Consider the following 19,361-nt stretch of genomic DNA (forward strand, 5'->3'; position numbering starts at 1 on the left):
TCCAACAAATTCGGGGTGCTTGGGTATGGTTAGGAGGGCACTGACCTTTCTAGCGTACCCTATCTATGTTTCCTGGGAAAATACATGGGAAAATCCCATTGGAGGAAAATTCCACTTAGGGTTAGGGTTAGGTCACCATGGACTCATAGAGTAAAATGGACATTGCCAACAAATTCGGAGTGCTTGGGTATGGTTAGGAGGGCACTGACTTTTCTAGCATACCCTATCTATGTTTCCTGGGAAAATACATGGGAAAATCCCATTGGAGGAAAATTCCACTTAGGGTTAGGGTTAGGTCAACATGAATTCATGGAGCAAAATGGACATTGCCAACAAATTCGGGATGCTTGAGTATGGTTAGGCGGGCACTGACCTTTCTAGCGTACCCTATCTATGTTTCCTGGGAAAATACATGGGAAAATCCCATTGGAGGAAAATTCCACTTAGGGTTAGGGTTAGGTCACCATGGACTCATAGAGTAAAATGGACATTGCCAACAAATTCGGAGTGCTTGGGTATGGTTAGGAGGGCACTGACTTTTCTAGCATACCCTATCTATGTTTCCTGGGAAAATACATGGGAAAATCCCATTGGAGGAAAATTCCACTTAGGGTTAGGGTTAGGTCAGCATGGACTCATAGAGTAAAATGGACATTGCCAACAAATTCGGAGTGCTTGGGTATGGTTAGGAGGGCACTGACTTTTCTAGGCTGCCCTATCTATGTTTCCTGGGAAAATACATGGGAAAATCCCATTGGAGGAAAATTCCACTTAGGATTAGGGTTAGGTCACCATGAATTCATAGAGTAAAATGGACATTGCCAACAAATTCGGGGTGCTTGGGTATGGTTAGGAGGGCACTGACCTTTCTAGCGTACCCTATCTATGTTTCCTGGGAAAATACATGGGAAAATCCCATTGGAGGAAAATTCCACTTAGAGTTAGGGTTAGGTCACCGTGAATTCATAGAGCAAAATGGACATTGCCAACAAATTCGGAGTGCTTGGGTATGGTTAGGAGGGCACTGACCTTTCTAGCGTACCCTATCTATGTTTCCTGGGAAAATACATGGGAAAATCCTATTGGAGGAAAATTCCACTTAGGGTTAGGGTTAGGTCACCGTGAATTCATAGAGTAAAATGGACATTGCCAACAAATTCGGAGTGCTTGGGTATGGTTAGGAGGGCACTGACCTTTCTAGGCTGCCCTATCTATGTTTCCTGGGAAAATACATGGGAAAATCCCATTGGAGGAAAATTCCACTTAGGGTTAGGGTTAGGTCAACATGAATTCATAGAGTAAAATGGACATTGCCAACAAATTCGGAGTGCTTGGGTATGGTTAGGAGGGCACTGACTTTTCTAGCGTACCCTATCTATGTTTCCTGGGAAAATGCATGGGAAAATCCCATTGGAGGAAAATTCCACTTAGGGTTAGGGTTAGGTCAACATGAATTCATGGAGCAAAATGGACATTGCCAACAAATTCGGGGTGCTTGGGTATGGTTAGGAGGGCACTGACCTTTCTAGCATACCCTATCTATGTTTCCTGGGAAAATACATGGGAAAATCCCATTGGAGGAAAATTCCACTTAGGGTTAGGGTTAGGTCACCATGAACTCATAGAGTAAAATGGACATTGCCAACAAATTCGGAGTGCTTGGGTATGGTTAGGAGGGCACTGACTTTTCTAGGCTGCCCTATCTATGTTTCCTGGGAAAATACATGGGAAAATCCCATTGGAGGAAAATTCCACTTAGGATTAGGGTTAGGTCACCATGAATTCATAGAGTAAAATGGACATTGCCAACAAATTCGGGGTGCTTGGGTATGGTTAGGAGGGCACTGACCTTTCTAGCGTACCCTATCTATGTTTCCTGGGAAAATACATGGGAAAATCCCATTGGAGGAAAATTCCACTTAGAGTTAGGGTTAGGTCACCGTGAATTCATAGAGCAAAATGGACATTGCCAACAAATTCGGAGTGCTTGGGTATGGTTAGGAGGGCACTGACCTTTCTAGCGTACCCTATCTATGTTTCCTGGGAAAATACATGGGAAAATCCTATTGGAGGAAAATTCCACTTAGGGTTAGGGTTAGGTCACCGTGAATTCATAGAGTAAAATGGACATTGCCAACAAATTCGGAGTGCTTGGGTATGGTTAGGAGGGCACTGACTTTCTAGGCTGCCCTATCTATGTTTCCTGGGAAAATACATGGGAAAATCCCATTGGAGGAAAATTCCACTTAGGGTTAGGGTTAGGTCAACATGAATTCATGGAGCAAAATGGACATTGCCAACAAATTCGGGGTGCTTGGGTATGGTTAGGAGGGCACTGACTTTTCTAGGCTGCCCTATCTATGTTTCCTGGGAAAATACATGGGAAAATCCCATTGGAGGAAAATTCCACTTAGGGTTAGGTCACCATGAATTCATAGAGTAAAATGGACATTGCCAACAAATTCGGAGTGCTTGGGTATGGTTAGGGCACTGACTTTTCTAGGCTGCCCTATCTATGTTTCCACATGAAAATCCCATTGGAGGAAAATTCCACTTAGGGTTAGGGTTAGTCACCATGAACTCCCAAAATGGACATCGCCAACAAACTCGGAGTGCTTGGGTATGGTTAGGAGGGCACTGACCTAGGGCCCTATCTATGTTTCCTGGGAAATACATGGGAAAATCCCATTGGAGGAAAATTCCACTTAGGGTTAGGTCACCATGAATTCATAGAGTAAAATGGACATTGCCAACAAATTCGGTGTGCTTGGGTATGGTTAGGAGGGCACTGACTTTTCTAGGCTGCCCTATCTATGTTTCCTGGGAAAATACATGGGAAAATCCCATTGGAGGAAAATTCCACTTAGGGTTAGGGTTAGGTCAGGGGTAGGCAACCCAAAACACTCAGAGAGCCACTTGGACCCGTTTCCAACCATAAACAAAACACTGGGAGCTGCAAAACCCTTTTGATATCTAAAATGAAGATAACACTGTATATATCCTTTTTTTACCTTTATTATAGGTGTGTGTGTGTGTGTGTGTGTGTGTGTGTGTGTGTGTATATACATATATACATACATACATACATACATACATACATACATACATACACATATACACATTAAAAATAAAAGTAAAAATATGACTCTTGGGAATATACATACTATTAAAACAGTGATCACCAAGAGAATGCTTTAAGAGAATAAAATTACATACACAGACAGGTAAAAAAAGGATATATGCAGTGTTATCTTCATTTTAGATGTCAAAAGGGTCTCTCTCTGTCTCTCTCCCTTCCTCCCTCTCTATCTGCCCTTGGTCTGCCACTCCTCTTCCCCCACTCTCTTTCTCTCTCTCTTTCCTCTCTCTTTCCCCCTCCCTCTCTCTCTCTCTCTCTTTCTCTCTCTCTCTCTCTTTCTCCCCCCCCTCTCCTATCTGCTGCTCACCTGGCAAGCTGCAAGCTCTTGTCCAACAAGCTCAGGGGTGGGCAACCTCGTCTCTTTTATGACTCATGGACTTCAACTCCCAGAATTCCTGAGTCAGCCTAGCTGGGCTAGCTAGCTCTCTCCTGCCCTTCCTGCTTCCTGCAGAGACGCAGCAAAGGGAGGAGCTCCGCCCAGTAAGTTTTTCAGCTCCTCGGAGAACACTGTGAGTGCACTCTCTTTTACACATACAGACACACACACACACACACACACAGAGAGAGAGAGAGAGAGAGAGAGAGAGAGAGAGAGAGAGAGAGAGAAGCAGGGAAGTGCAATTGCCTCTCTCTGTGTCTGTCTCTCTCTGCAAAGGCAGAGGAGGCTGGGAGCCACAGGGGGAGGCTCAAAGAGCCGCATGTGGCTCCGGAGCCGCAGGTTGCTGACCTGTGAACTAGTGGAACAGCTTGCCTCCAGAAGTTGTGGCTGCTCTATCACTGGAAGTTTTTAAGAAGAGACTGGACAATCAATTGTCCCAAATAGTATAGGGTCTCCTGCGTGAGCCGAGGGTTGGACTAGAAGACCTCCAAGGTCCCTTCCAACTCTATTCTGATTGATTGATTGGCATGTCGTGTTGGGTGAGCCCAGTTTAATAGTCCTAGGTGGACCCAGGATGTAAGTTAATTCAGGAATTTGGGTAGGTGAGATGGGTGAAGGCAGCCAATACCTGACCCAAACCACGGATGCCTTGAGTTAGCATGGTGGGAAAGGGCTGGGATCTCGTTCTAACTGTCCCCTTCCTCTCTTTGCAGGTTGGAGTACTGCGATGAGGTAGTGCGGGACCCCGGGCAGGCGCTCACTGTGGACATCCATCAGCTTCCACCCTTTGTGCAAAAGATTCTTCAGCTGAGCAACGTCTTGCTTTACTATGAGGAATTTGGTGAGGGCAGTGCCCGGGGCCCGAAGGTATGGCCTTGTGGGAGATTCCCCTCCTGTCTTGGGGGGTGTGTGTGTGTGTGTGTGTGTGTGTGTGTGTGTGTGTGTGTGAGAACTGTCCCACTCAGTCATCTAGCAAAGAAAGCTTCCTGGCTGTTTGCTTTTGCCAAGAGTATACTTTACGGAAGCTTAAATGGTTACAGTAGTGCAGTGGTTCTCAACCTTTTTAATGCCGCGACCCCCAACCGGTCGTAAGTCGAGGACTACTCAACCGGTCGTAAGTCGAGGACTACTCAACTGGTGCAGCACCGTTTGCAGACTGGGACTTTTGGCGGGCTCAGCAGGGCAGAGACAGCCTGGACAATTCCTATTGGCTTTGGAAAGCCAATAGAATTAGACTCTATTCAAGAGAGTCTATTCCATTGGCTTTCAAAAGCCAATAGAATAAAAGGGAGGAGCACAGCTAAGGAAAAGGGGGAAAAAATGGCGGACTGCGTTGTTTGGCGACCCTCGTGAAATGGTCGTTCGACCCCAAATGGGGTCCCGACGCACAGGTGGAGAACCGCTGGTCTAGCCAATCGGTTACACTCGTGTTGTTTGGGGAATGCTCTCTCTGCCTCGGACTTTCTCAGTTGATGACCTTGAGGTGCTGGATCTTGTCCCAGGCTTCAAGCTGGCACACTTGCATTCCTTTACCCTTCCCGATACCTCCCCTGGCATTCCAATGCCTTCCCTCCCTCTTCCCGTTGCTGATGTCTGGTTGCGAGCAGGGTGTGCGCAGCGAGGCCACCATGACAACACTCCAATCGTTCTGTCTCCCTCCTCCATGCTAATGCCAGGCTGTCACCTCCTGAAGCTTGGATAGGAGAGAGGCAGCCATGACAGTGGGGGGGGGGAGTCTACGACAATTCGCCAAGGCCAACTGGCCACAGCCATCTTGCTGCAGGACAACTCGTTGCTGGACAAACGTGACACTCATAACGAAGAAATGGTGGAATAGAATCGTTATAGAAAGGGATGCAAAAGGAGGGACAGGATGAAATGTGATCGACAAACATGAAAATAATGTTTTATTTATTTTAAATAACTTAAATAGAATTGTTGAAAATTGTTCCTCAAGGACAGTGGTTCTCGACCTTTTTAATGCCACGACCCCCCAACCGGTCGTAAGTTGAGGACTACTCAACGGGTCGTAAGTCGAGGACTGGTGCAGCACCGTTTGCAGAATGGGACTTTTGGCGGGCTCAGCAGGGCAGAGACAGCCTGGACAATTCCTATTGGCTTTTGAAAGCCAATAGAATTAGACTCTATTCAAGAGAGTCTATTCTATTGTCTTTCAAAAGCCAATAGAATAAAAAGGAGTAGCACAGCTAAGGAAAAGGGAAAAAAAATGGCGGACTGCATTGTTTGGCGACCCCCGTGAAATGGTCGTTCGACCCCAAATGGGGTCCCGACCCACAGGTTGAGAACCACTGCTCAAGGAGTTGTCCCGCTGCAAGTTGGCCATGGCTGTGGCGAGTTGGCTGTGCAAGATGTCCCCTTGCCGACAGTCGTAGCCTTGGGCTCCGCTGGACCTCTTGGTTGGGTGGCAGCTGCTGTGCTGCAAGTCCTCTGCATTGTTTTTAGGGAAGTTTGGATTTTCTTTTTTCCCCAGGAGACTGAGCCATGCGATTCCGGTGGGGAAGAAGCCAGACCCAGCCCCCTGACTCAGATCGGAAGCTGCTCTGGACACACCGAGATGAGGATTAAGCTCAAGCAGAACGAGGCCTTCCCTGGAGCCAAGGTCATTTGGGGCAATGCTGGCTTGTTGAACGCACGCAGGAAACTTGGGGGAAGCGAAAAACGCGCGTGTTTGTGAACGAGAAGTACTTGAATGATTTCGAAGTTCTCCCTCCTTGATTTTAACAGCCTCGCGAGGCGGGCTAAACTGAGCTAGTGAAAGAGAGATGAGCTTAAGCATACAGGTAGTCCTCGACGTACGACCGTAATTGAGCCCAAAACTTCTGTCAGTAAGCGAGACATTTGTTTTGTCCCCTTTTATGACCTTCCTTGCCACAATTTTTTTTTTAAAATAAAGTTTTTATTGGGTACAAAGAAAAAAAAAGAATTAAAAACATTGAACGTGGTGAATCGTCTTTGACTGACATCTCAGTCCATATTGTACGTTAATTACGTATAACATATCTACATACAACTGTACATTTCTGGTCTGCATCTTAACTTATCTCTTTACTGTGACCTCCATTTTTTCCCCCCTCCATCTATAAAATTTATTCCATATTCGATAAAATTCTGTTTCTTCCTGATTTTTTCATCTTTTAGTTATCCTGTCTAGTTCTGCGCAATACATAATTTTCTTTATTAGTGCTTCTCCACTCGGTACTTCCATTGCTTTCCGCTTTTGAGCAAATAGTATCCTTGCAGCCATAACCACGTGAATAATTAGATATGTGTCATCTTTATTAACATTTTTCTCTAGTATTCCTAATAGTAATGTCTCAGGTTTGTGTTGAATCTTTTGCCTAGTCATTTCTATTGCCCATTCCCAGACCATACACCAGTACATCCTGTGCTTCTCTACATGTCCACCATACATGAAAAAAGTGCCCTTTTCTTTTTTTGCCACAATCGTTAAGTGAATCACTGCAGTTGTGAAGTTAGCAACATGGTATTTCATTTGCCTCTGGCTTCCCCATTGACTTTACTTGTCAGAAGATCGCAAATCACATGACCCCGGCCGGGACACTGGAACCGTCATAAATATGAATCGGTTGCCAAAACTTCTGAATGTTGGTCATGGGATCATAGGAATGCTGCAACGGTTGTAAGTGTGAAAAACGGTTCTAAGTCACTTTTTTCAGGGCCATTGTATGTTCAAATGGTTACGAAACAAACTGTTGTAAGTTAAGGACTACCTGTAATGTAGGAGAAGGACAGGCAAAGCCAAGGGGCAGAGTCAAGAGAGGAATCAGCCCAGAGTTGTTAATTGCTACAAGCCGTCCAACCCTCTTGAATTCTCTTAACCCTTATTTAGCACCAAAATATCACTTGACAGTTAGTTCAGTAGATTCCTATGCATAGACATGAGCAATAAATCAGTTTAACGGAACGTAAGGTGTGTCCCTGATCTTTCCTAACAGACAGAAACAGAGAGAGATCCCTGTGTGAGTGTGGCCTTGATTCCTTGTATAAGTGGAACTGGCTATTATTAGGTTAGGCACCTTGAAATCATATATCGTATATTTTAGACTGGTTCCTTGCAACAAGCCATCATTTGCTTAAACCTGGGTTGTTGATTAAACAGTAGCTCACACAAACAAGCCACCACTAAGGGCAAGGATGGTTCAGAGCAATTTGGAGTTGTCTTTAGGGAAAACATGAAAGATCTATGAAAGAGGAAGTGATTCCCCCCAGTCCAAAAATTTAAGGAAACTAACACCACATTGAAGCTGTTCAGTATAAGAAGGAGGGAAGGAAACTTTCTAGGTAAGCCAGGTCAACAAAGAGATATAGGAATGCTTTTTTTTGTCTGAAATGTTGTCTCAAGTGGTAGAGGATCTCCTGCTTAAGCAACTATTATTATTATTGTTCTGTTTTATGTTTTTTAATCGCGAAAGCATGCAAATCTGTTGATTTTTTTCTCCTGAATGCGTGCTCGGTTTAGCGTCCTGGTCTAGATGGGTCTTCTTTATGGGAATTAGGGGTTAGGGTCCAGGGAGAGAGGGAAACACCTGGATTTTGCCCTTCCCTGAAATGGGCAGAACTTCTTCGTTGACGTGGGACGTGGTTCTTTCCACCTGCAGCTGGAGTTAGATGGGAAGATTGGATCTCTGCACCTGCTGCTGGCTCCTCAACAGATCGTGCACCTGGCGGACCTTCTCTCATCCCTGAACCTGTCTGGTGAGGGGTGGGGGTCCAGCGGGAGGGCTGGAGAAGTGATGATCCAGATCAGCGGTCCCCAGCCTTTGCAGCTTAGCGACCCAGCTGGGGTTAGGGAGAGGGGAACCGGACCGTGCAAATGGTGGATGGGCACACGCATTCGTGCACGCAGCTCGACTTGTGCAAGTTGAGCGCGCAGGTGTGCATATATGCCCGCCCACCTCAACTTGAAGATGCGTGGACTTCAACTCCCAGAATTCCCCAGCCAGCACGCCAAGGTTGAGCAGCACTGCCCTAGGCCAGTGGTTCTCAACCTTTTTAATACCACGGCCCCCCAACCGGTTGTAAGTCGAGGACTACCCAACCGGTCGTAAGTCGAGGACTTTCCCTGCCCGGGAGCGCCGCACATGCGTGGTGCCGCCCCCTGCGCTGGCCGAGGCGTAGCTGGCAAGCGGCAGAGACGGCGCAGGCTGACCACCGGCTGGGCCACCAGCTGGCCCAGCCCAAGGGAGGTAAGGCACCCGCCGGGCCCCACGTGCGCCAGTAGTTGCTCAGCAGGGAGGGGTGGAAGCTTCCAGACAGCTCGACTTCGCTGCAGACAACTTGCAGCACCGTTTGCAGAATGAGACTTTTGGCGGGCTCAGCAGGGCAGAGACAGCCTGGACAATTCCTATTGGCTTTTGAAAGCCAAAGACTCTATTCAAGAGAGTCTATTCTATTGGCTTTCAAAAGCCAATAGAATAAAAGGGAGTAGCACAGCTAAGGAAAAGGGGGGAAAAATGGCGGACTGCGTTGTTTGGCGACCCCCATGAAATGGTCGTTCGACCCCAAATGGGGTCCCGACCAACAGGTTGAGAACCGTTGCCCTAGGCCCTTTTCCATGGAAAAAAGTAACTCTTGGGTGGTTCATCCTGCACACACACAACTCACGAAATCGCCCAAAGAGGCAGTGTATACATTTGCCCTTAGTTTGCTGGTGAATCCAATATCTTTGGTTAACTTGGGACTCCAGGGGTTGTGTGAATCTGGAAAAAGTGAGAATTGTGCTTCTGGGGACTGAACGGGACACCTTGCAGGCTGGGTAAGAGCCAGTTTGGTCTAGTAGCAAAAGTGCCAGGCTGGAAACCAGGAGACGGTGAGTTCTAGCGCCGCCTTAGCCATGAAAGCCAGCTAGATGGCTGTGGGCCAATCACCAGGACACTTGCGAGTTCTAGTGCTGCCTTAGGCCTGAAAGACAGGTGGGAGGCTTTGGGCCAGTTGCTCTTTGTCAGCCCAGCCCACCTCACAGGGTTGTTGCTGTGGGGAGAACAGGAGGAGGAAAGTCTGATGCATCTGTCTGATGGAAAGTCTGAGGGATCTGCCCTGAGTTATTTGTAAAAAAAAAAAAAAAGGCGGGATATAAATAAAAAAAAAACAAAATTAAACGTAGAGTTTTGTGGTCTCGTCCAGCTTCTTTTCTGTCTCTGCAAATACCAAATTACTGATTGTGTGATTTTTTTTTTTTCCCCCTCTTTGGTTTTCCGTAAGCTGCTTAAGACCTGGCTTTTCTGGCAGGCCTGGGGTTTATAAAATCTGACCCCTGGATGACTGTCATTGTATATTGTTGGTTTTGTCATGTTATATGGTGCTTTTTATTGTTAGCCACCCAGAGTCCTGCGGGAATGGGGCGGCTTATAAATTTTAAAAATAAATTTATTTATTTATGAGACTTATATACCGCTTTAAGTGCAAGCACTCTCTAAGCAGTGTACACCAGTAAGCAATGTGTGTATATATATATATATATATATATTTACATTGCCCCCAACAATCTGGGTCCTCATTTTACCTACCCCAGAAGGATGGAAGGCTAAGTCAACCCTGAGCCGGTGAGATTTGAACCGCTGACCTGCTGAACATAGTCAGCTAAAGTGGCCTGCAGTACTGCACTCTAACTGCTGCGCCACCTCGGCTCTTTAAACAAATAAATAAACTTGCCTAACCTTTTCTTCTCCCCTCTTCCCCTGACAAAGAATCCGGCATTCTGCAGGAACAGATGAGCAAAAACCGCCCTCTGGATGCGGAAGATCTGAAGCTGATTGAGCAAGACCTCAGCCAGCAGCTGCATTCAGGGTTGGCATCGGCGCCTGCACATCTGGAGGGAATGGCTGCTGGAGTGGAGAACGGAGGTGATTCTTAGCAAGAGAGCCCTTGAAGGAGACCCATTGCTCCTTTCCTCTCCAGAAGAACGACAGAGTCAATAGATCTCTTTGATGCAGCTGTCATTTCTTGGGTCTCCCTCTGCTGCTAGACTTTTTTTATGGGTTTTTATTATATGGTAGATTAGTCTAGACCAGTGTTTCTCAACCTTGACCATTTTAAGGCATGTGGACTTCAACTCCCAGAATTCCACTGTGGAATTCTGGGAGTTGAAGTCCACATGCCTTAAAATGTGATTTACATTTCGATGCTTGGCAACTGATTCATATTTATGAGGGTCACATTGTTCCAGGGTCACGTGATCGCCTTTTGCAAAAAGCCCTGGTCTTAGGTGACCCCTGTGAAACGGTTGTTCGACTCCCAAAGGGGTCGCGACCCACAGGTTGAGGACCACTGTCCTAGAGCACCAAGCATCTCCCCCCCACCCCCCCACTAGTAAATGTTAAACTTTCCACCCATTTTCCCTCTCTCTTCTCAGAGATGTTCTTCTCCATGGCACCCATGACGAGCAGTGTAACGTCTCTGCGCTCAGTCAGCGACCTCTCGGATCTGGATTCGTCGGTCCACAGTGACATTAGCACCACTCCCTTGCAGCCCCCAACTTTTGTCCCAGGGGTGAGTGCCTTGTTTGACTCTTTTCTTCCCTGTGGCCATCCTGAATTTCTCTCCATTGTTCCTAACTGCTTTGTGAGTCTCAGTGATGCTTTCTTTAGGCACATCTGTGGGGACCAGAATTTGCAGGCCGAGAATGAAGACACTCAAAGCAAGCCCTTTTTCCCAGTTTACTACTATAGTACAATGAAAGAGTTCTATACCAGAATAGTAATTAACACTCCTAGAAGTGGAATAAATAACCCTGGAAAGGCTGCAGAGAAGAGCCATAAAGATGAATAGGGGACGGGAGGCTAAAACATATGAAGGTTGCAGGAATTGGGTATGTCTGGTTGAATGAAAAGAAGGAGTGACATGTTATCAGTGTTTCAATATTTGAGGGGCTGCCATAAAGAAGAGGGGGGGTCAGCTTATTCTCCAGAGCACCTGAGGGCAAGGCAAGAAGCAATAGTTGAAAACTAATCAAGGAGAGAAGCAACCAAGAACTAAGGAGAAACTTCCTGACAGTGAGAACAATTAACCAGTGGAACAACCTGCCTCCAGAAGCTGTGAATGCTCCAACACTGGAAGTTTTCAAGAAGAAACTGGACAGCCACTTGTCCAAAATGGTATAGGGTTTCCTGCCTGAGCAGCGGGTTGGACTAGATGACCTCCAAGGTCCCTTCTAACTCTACTCTATGCTCGAAGTCCTGGAAGTGATCTTTCCTCCATTTATTTATTGGATTTATATGCCACCGATCTCACTTATCAAGTGCCTCTGGGACTCTTACACAGTGTCACAAATGACAATATGGACCCTTAGAAAATTAAAAACATTAAAACAGACTTTCAGATCAAAAGCTTAACACTTACCGCATGAAAATGAACATTTTAAAAAACACATTCATATGAATCTTCCTTCACAGCTGATGCTAGGAAGCCCCCGGCGTTATAGACGACTGCCTTTTGCCTCAACCTTGCCAGGTCTCAATACGGTACCAGGTCAGTTGGTTTTCCTGCAGTTTTACAGGGAGGTTGGGAAAAGATGGGGAGAACGTAGAGGGGTCGGGCGATGATTCTTCGTTGTTTCCTTCTTGCAACCAGTCTGAGCACCTGAACGCTGCATGAAATACAGTTAAATATCCTTTCCTTTTTTAAAAAGATGACATAGGGAGTCCTCAATTTCTATCTAGAGTTGAGCCTAAAATTTGCATTCCTAAGCAAGACAGCTATTAAATGAGTTTTGCCCCACTTTACGGCCTGTCTTGTCACAGTTGTTAAGTGAATCGTTGCAGTTGTTAAGCGAGTAACACAGCTGTTAAGTGATTCAGGCTTCCCCATTGACTTTACTTGTCAGAAGGTCGCAAAAGGGGATGATCACTTGACCCCCGGGATACTGCGACCGTCATAAGTCTGAGTCAGTTGCCAAGCGTCTGAATTTTGATCGCGTGACCGTAGGGAATGCCGCAACGGTCGTAAGTGTGAAAACGTCCATAAGTCATTTCTTTCAGGGCCATTTTAATTTCAAACGGTCACTAAACGAACGTTGTAAGTCAAGGACTACGTGTACTATAGATTAAAGCAGGGCTTTTCAACCTTTCCACAGATTGTACCACTTTTAGGATATGGCAATATTCGAGTACCACCCGTAGCCTAGCAAGGTGTCAAAAACTTGATGACCCCCCCAAAAAAGGAAAAAAGTGATAAAATACAAGTAGTCCTCGACTTACAACAGTTTGCTTAGTGACTGTTCAAAGTTACAACGGCACTGAAAAAAGTGACATGACCATTTTTCACACTTATAACGGTTGCAGCATCCCCAGGGTCAATCTACATTTGGATGCTTGGCAACTGATCCGTATTTATGATGGTCACAGTGTCCCAGGATCATGTGATCCCCTTCTGACAAACAAAGTCGGCGGAGAAACAAGATTCACTCCTCCTTTTATATCATCTCTTTTCTCATCCCTCTTTTATATCCTCTCTTTTCTCCCCCCTTCTTTTATATCCTCTCTTCTCTCCCCTTTTTTATATCCTCTCTTCTCTCCCCCCATCTTATATCTTCCCCCTTCTTTTATCTCCTCTCTTCTCTCCCCTTCTTTTCTCCTCTTCTTTCCTCCCTCTTTTATATCCTTTCTCTCCCCTTCTTCTTTTATCTCCTCTCTTCTCTCCCCTTCTTTTATCTCCTCTCTTCTTTCCTCCCTCTTTTATATCCTTTCTCTCCCCTTCTTCTTTTATATCCTCTCTTCTCTTCCCTTCTTTTATCTCCTCTTCTCTCCTCCCTTTTATATCCTCTTTCCCCGTTCTTTTATATCTTTTCTCTCCCCTGCTTCTTTTATATCCTCTTCTTCCCCCTTCTTATATCCTCTTCTCCCCCCTTCTTTTATAGTCTCTCCTCTCTTCCCCCCTTTTCTCCTCCATGCACCTCCAGTTGATTCTCAGTCTCTTGTTTGCAGTTTCCTTCTCTTTCTCCTCCCCGTGGTCTTTTTTTTCTCTCCCTCTCCTGCCAAAACCTCCTTTTATAGCCTCTCCTCTCCCCCCCTCCTTTTCGTGGCAAGTGCCGATCCTCAGCTTCTGTCTCACCCCTGCAGAAATGCGCTGATCCTGGGCTTCTGCCCAGCCCCCCTAGCCCTGCCGCTGATCAGCTGTAGCTGCTTGCTGAGATCCTGGGCTTTGCTCAATCCCCATAGCCCCGGAGAAGCACTGATCAGCTGTAGCTGCTTGCAGCGAGGGCTTGGCTCAGTCGCAACAGCCCTCCCTCGAACTGGGGCATTTCCAGCCAAGTTCACCTCCAGCTCTCAGAAGCGCTGATCAACTGGAGCCCAGCACTCATCCTGGCACCCCTGCAGCTCCAGCTGTCTCCCTCAGGCTTGTGCGATGCTCAGCTCAATCCTCTCCCCTTCCGCTACCATTTCTAGGATGGTCGCATATCACCTGCCAGGTGCCAAAATACCTCTGGTGGTACGCGTACCCCCAGTTGAAAAGCCCTGGATTAAAGAGTTTTTCAACCTCAGCATCTTTAAGAGACGTGGACTTCAGCTCCCAGACTCCCCCATTGGATCATGGAATCCCAGCTCAGCGTTTCTCAGTCCCCACAGGTGTGGGCTTCAAGTCTCAGCATTCCAATTCTCGTTTCCCTTCTTTCCTTCCAGGCAAGGCAGGCCCCCTGCCGCCCCTCTCCTTGGACAGCCAGCGTCCCGAGATGCTGCTGCGGGTGACCGTCGGGGGGCTGACCTTGACCCTGCTCCATCAGCCACCTGGACTTTTCCCATCGGATGTCCTCTCGCTCGGATTAGCTCAGCGTTTCTTCTCCCAGCTGGGGGGTCTGAAGGACACCGCCTTCGGGGGCCGGGATTTCCATCCCCTGCGCCACTGCTTTGAGGAGGCCATGCCACGCAGCCATGTCAGGTGAGTCCAGGCCAGGGTTTCCCATTCTTAAGAGACTTTAAGATGGGTGGAGTTGAACGCCCAGAATTCCCCAGCCAGCCAGCCACCGTTTCCCACTCTTAGCCACTTTAAAAGCTGTGGACTTCAACTCCCAGAATTCCCCATTCAACCAGTGTTTCCTGCTCTTAGCAACTTTACGATAGGTGGACTTAATTCCCAGATTTTGCCAGTCAGGGTTTCCCAATCTTAGCCACTTTAAAATAGGTGGACTTCAACTCCCAGAATTCCCCAGCCAGCCAGTGTTTCCTAAGCAACTTTTAAGTTGGGTAGACTTCCAATTCCCAGAAATCCCCACCCACTCAGTATTTCCCATCCTTAGCAACTTTAAGAAACACTGGTTGATGGGGAAATCTGGGAGTCGAAGTCCACGTATTTTAGAATGGCTAAGAGTGGGAAACACTGGCCGGCTGGGGAATTCTGGGAGTTGAACTTTTCTTGTTTTAAAGGCTGAATTTCAATCCCCAGGATTCCCCAGCCAGTCCATGTGTCTCAGTCTTAGTAACTTTAAGATGGGTGGACGTCAATCAATTCAGCCTTCCATCCTTCCGGGGTAGGTAAAATGAGGACCCAGATTGTTGGGGGCAATGTAAAATATATATATATACATTGCTTACTGGTGTACACCGCTTAGAGAGTGCTTGCACTTAAAGCGGTATATAAGTCTCATAAATAAATAAATAAATTCCCAGAATTCTGGGAGTTGAAGTCCACCCATCTTTGTCTAGGTTGAAAAACCCTGCCCTAAGGCGAATGGGCAGGGATTTCTCCTGCTCTTAAATTTGCCCACCTAGCCATTGCTCCTTTTTTGAGGTGCCTTTGGGGTGTCTTTCCCTCTTCCAGGCTGACCGGGGCTGCGGTTCAACTCACCTGCGAACGCAGGGCTTCTAAGCAGCTGTGTAGGCTCAACTGGGATGCCTCCTTCGGTCTTCTGGAGATTTTGGAGTGCCTGTGGCCCGCCAGCAGAGGGACAGGAAAACCCGAATATACTCAGGTGTGTGTGTGTGGGGGGGGAGTGTCTTTGGGGAGAGGGCAGCCTCACCAAGGCTGGAGAGGTTAGGACAGTGGTTCTCCACCTGTGGGTCGGGACCCCATTTGGGGTCAAACGACCATTTCACGGGGGTCGCCAAACAAGGCTGTCCGCCATTTTTCCCCCCTGTTCTTTGGCCATGCCCCTGGCACCCAGTGATGTATAAGTGGTTGGGGGTCACCACAACATGGGGAACTGTATTATGGGGTCGCGGCATTAGAAAGGTTGAGAACCACTGGAATAGAGAATGGAATGGAATGGAATAGAATAGAATAGAACAGAACAGAATAGGAACTTGCAAAGGAAAAGGACCCCCAGACTGAAGCCCGGGAAGGCTGGAGAGCTTTGCGCAGGGTCCCGGTTCCCCTTTGCTCCATCACCAGCACCGCCGCCAGACCAGCCAGCTGCTGGGGAGAATTTCCCTTCCCCCCCCCTTCCCTCTCCCTTTTTTTTTTAGTGCAAAAAAAAAAAAAAAAGTCCTAGTCTCTTTTTTTTTCCTTTTCTTTCCCTCTTCTCGGCTTTTTAAAAATAGCAGCCGGGGGATCTTCAAGCCAAGAGTCGTTGCTGGGGCATTTAAAAAAAAAAAAAAGTCCTTCCCAGGGGGGGGGGATCTTTCTGCACTTCTTCAGCTTTTCTGAGCCGGGGGAGGGTAGAGCTGATTGGGGAGGGGTCCTAGGAAGAAGGGAAAGACCCACCAGAGAGATTCAGCTGCTTTTCTGCTCAAGCAGCTGGCGAGGAAAAAACCCCGGAGGGTCGGGTGTCCGCGTTTTTCAACCCCTCATTAAATAGGCCAGTGGTTCTCAACCTTTTTAATGCCGCAACCCCCAACCGGTCGTAAGTCGAGGACTACTCAACCGATCGTAAGTCAAGGATTACTCAACCGGTCGTAAGTCAAGGACTACTCAACTGCTGCAGCACCCTTTGCAGAATGGGACTTTTGGCGGGCTCAGCAGGGCAGAGACAGCCTGGACAATTCCTATTGGCTTTGGAAAGCCAATAGAATTAGACTCTATTCAAGAGAGCCTATTCTATTGGCTTTCGAAATCCAATAGAATAAAAGGGAGGAGCACAGCTAAGGAAAAGGGGGGAAAAAATGGCGGACTGCGTTGTTTGGCGACCCCCGTGAAACGGTCGTTCGACCCCAAATGGGGTCCCGACCCACAGGTGGAGAACCGCTGAAATAGGCGAAGGCTTGGCCGTTTGATAGTTTGCTCAAACTTTTTAACCTCCCGGATGTATTACCTTCAAATATCAACGAATCAATGGCATATTTAAAAAAAAGAAAGAAGGAAATCATAGCAAGAGCCCGTTTAGGAACGCGAGAGAAATAATACATTCTCAGAGTCGATGACCTTGGGTTTTGGATCTGTCTCGGGCTTCCAGGCGTTGCACTCGTGTTCCACGTTTCCCTCCCGGACCACACCCTCGCCATTCCCACGCCATCCCTCCCCTCTCCCATTATTGTTGTCCAGTTGCCAGCAGGCTGTGTAGCGAGTCAACCATGACAAAAAACTGATTTTCTGTTTGTTCTATTCCAGCTGCTGGTCTTTCCCAGCCTGGGCCCCGTTCCTTACAGCCAGGCGCCTCAGCCCTGCGCACGGATCCGGTCCAAGCACTTGGAGAAGCTGCCGTCCTCCAAGGTTTGCAGGCCGGTTGGGTTGGGGGAATCATGGAGTGGGGGTCTTGCTGGGCCTGTCTGAAGTAAAGCTCCTCAGAAGGTCTGCATCATGCAGACCAGAATCAAAGTCAGAATAGAGCTGGAAGGGACCTTGGAGGTCTTCTAGTCCAGCCCCCTGCTCAAGCAGGAGAACCTATACTATTCCAGACATGTGGCTCTCCAGTCTTTTCTTAAAAACCTCCAGCGATGGAGCACCCACGATTTCTGGAGGCAACTTCTGTTCCACTGGTTAATTGTCCTCCCTGTTAGGAAGTTTCTCCTTAGTTCCAGGTTGCTTCTCTCCTTGATTAGTTTCCATCCATTGTTTCTTGTCCTGCCTTCAGGGGCTTTGGAGAACAGGTTGACCCCCTCTTCTTTGGGGCAGCCCCTCAAATACTGCCATGCTGCCATCATGTCGCCCCTCGTCCTTCTTTTGTCTAGACTAGTCATCCCCAATTCCTGCAACCATTCTTCTGATGCTTTTGTCTCCAGGCCTTTAATCGTCTTAGTTGCTCTTCTTTGCACTTTTCCAAAGGCTCAAACATCTTTTTTCTAAGGTGGTGAGCAAAACTGAATGCAGGATTTTGCATTCCGTTTGCAATTGCAGAGAAGGCCCAATGTGTAAAGGAAAAAGCCATAATCGGGCTGAATGGCCTGGCTTGGTTCACAGAACACGCAGACCCTCTAAGTCAGTGGTTCTCAACCTTTTTAATGCCGCGCCCCCCCCCCCAACCGGTCATAAGTCGAGGACTACTCTACTGGTCGTAAGTCGAGGACTACTCAACTGGTGCAGCACCGTTTGCAGAATGGGACTTTTGGCGGGCTCAGCAGGGCAGAGACAGCCTGGACAATTCCTATTGGCTTTTGAAAGCCAATAGAATTAGACTCTATTCAAGAGAGTCTCTTCTATTGGCTTTCAAAAGCCAATAGAATAAAAGGGAGGAGCACAGCTAAGGAAAAGGGGGAAAAAAATGGCGGACTGCGTTGTTTGGCGACCCCCGTGAAATGGTCGTTCGAGCCCAAATGGGGTCCCGACCCACAGGTGGAGAACCGCTGCTCTAAGTTGCCCATCCGTTGGACGTTTAGACTAGCGGTTCTTCACCTGCTATGGCTGGGGAATTCTGGGAGTGGACGTCCATCCACCTTCAAGTTCCCAAGGTTGAGAGATCTGCTGTGGGCTGACCTTTTGTGCCGTCCTTCCAGAGGGGCCTAACCAGAGGAGCCTCGTCCAAGCTCACGGTGGAACTGATGGTGGAGCTGGCTAATTTCCTCTGTGAAGTGGACCTGGGTACGCTGGACCGCCTCTGCTCCCTGTTGCACCCCGCCATGGTGCCACCCCGGCCAGGTGGCTACCCTCCCGAGGAACCCGTGGTAAGGCGGAGGGGAGGTGGCCGGCCGGCTCCAGCAGGTGGCTCCTTCTCCGTCCCCACTGAGGTTGTCTTCTCCTTCTCTTTCCCTTGCTGGTGCCAGCCAGGTTTCCCCCCGGCTGCCCAATGGCAGGCCAACGTCCAGCTGGTGGCCCCCAAAGGTTCCCTCCTTCTCCCGTTCCCTGTCCCGGACCTCCGGGTCTGGGCGGAGAGGCGCGCCTGGGCCGAGAAGGCGGTGCGCAGGGAGCGCTTGCGGCTGGACCTGGCCGGTGTTGAGCTGCACACGGATCTGGAACCGACGGGTCCCGTTCAGTTAGAGGTCACGCTGACCGACTTGCACGGTAAGTGAAGAGATGGATTTGGTGGCTTCCCAAACGCTCTCCTTCCCCTGGAACAGTGGTTCTCAACCTTTTTAATGCCGCGACCCCCAACTGGTCGTAAGTCGAGGACAACTCAACCGGTCGTAAGTTGAGGACTACTCAACTGGTGCAGCACCGTTTGCAGAATGGGACTTTTGGCGGGCTCAGCAGGCAGAGACAGCCTGGACAATTCCTATTGGCTTTTGAAAGCCAATAGAATTAGACTCTATTCAAGAGAGTCTATTCTATTGGCTTTCAAAAGCCAATAGAATAAAAGGGAGGAGCACAGCTAAGGAAAAGGGGGGAAAAATGGCGGACTGCGTTGTTTGGCGACCCCCGTGAAATGGTCGTTCGAGCCCAAATGGGGTCCCGACCCACAGGTTGAGAACCACTGCCCTAGAAGAAGTTGACAAAGGACAGTTAGTACAACTGCCAGGACATCTGGGACTACAAGCCCCCTACAGGTAGTCCTCGACTTAC

General features: G+C 48.1%; 1 protein-coding gene across 1 annotated transcript in view; it reads left to right on the top strand.

Moving 5' to 3' along the window:
• The window catches only part of ATG2A (autophagy related 2A), an 80,117-nt gene that overhangs the window by 17,214 nt on the left and 43,542 nt on the right, over positions 1–19,361 (top strand). The window contains 11 exon segments of the mRNA XM_039358450.1: positions 4,232–4,385; positions 6,010–6,138; positions 8,159–8,255; positions 10,247–10,402; positions 10,912–11,048; positions 11,951–12,026; positions 14,177–14,432; positions 15,312–15,462; positions 17,037–17,138; positions 18,359–18,526; positions 18,626–18,863. Coding sequence (XP_039214384.1) covers positions 4,232–4,385; positions 6,010–6,138; positions 8,159–8,255; positions 10,247–10,402; positions 10,912–11,048; positions 11,951–12,026; positions 14,177–14,432; positions 15,312–15,462; positions 17,037–17,138; positions 18,359–18,526; positions 18,626–18,863 — 1,664 coding nt within the window.

Source organism: Crotalus tigris, unplaced genomic scaffold, assembly GCF_016545835.1.
Source record: "Crotalus tigris isolate CLP2741 ecotype Arizona unplaced genomic scaffold, ASM1654583v1 scf7180000019021.11574027:1482141, whole genome shotgun sequence".
Lineage (NCBI taxonomy): Eukaryota > Metazoa > Chordata > Lepidosauria > Squamata > Viperidae > Crotalus > Crotalus tigris.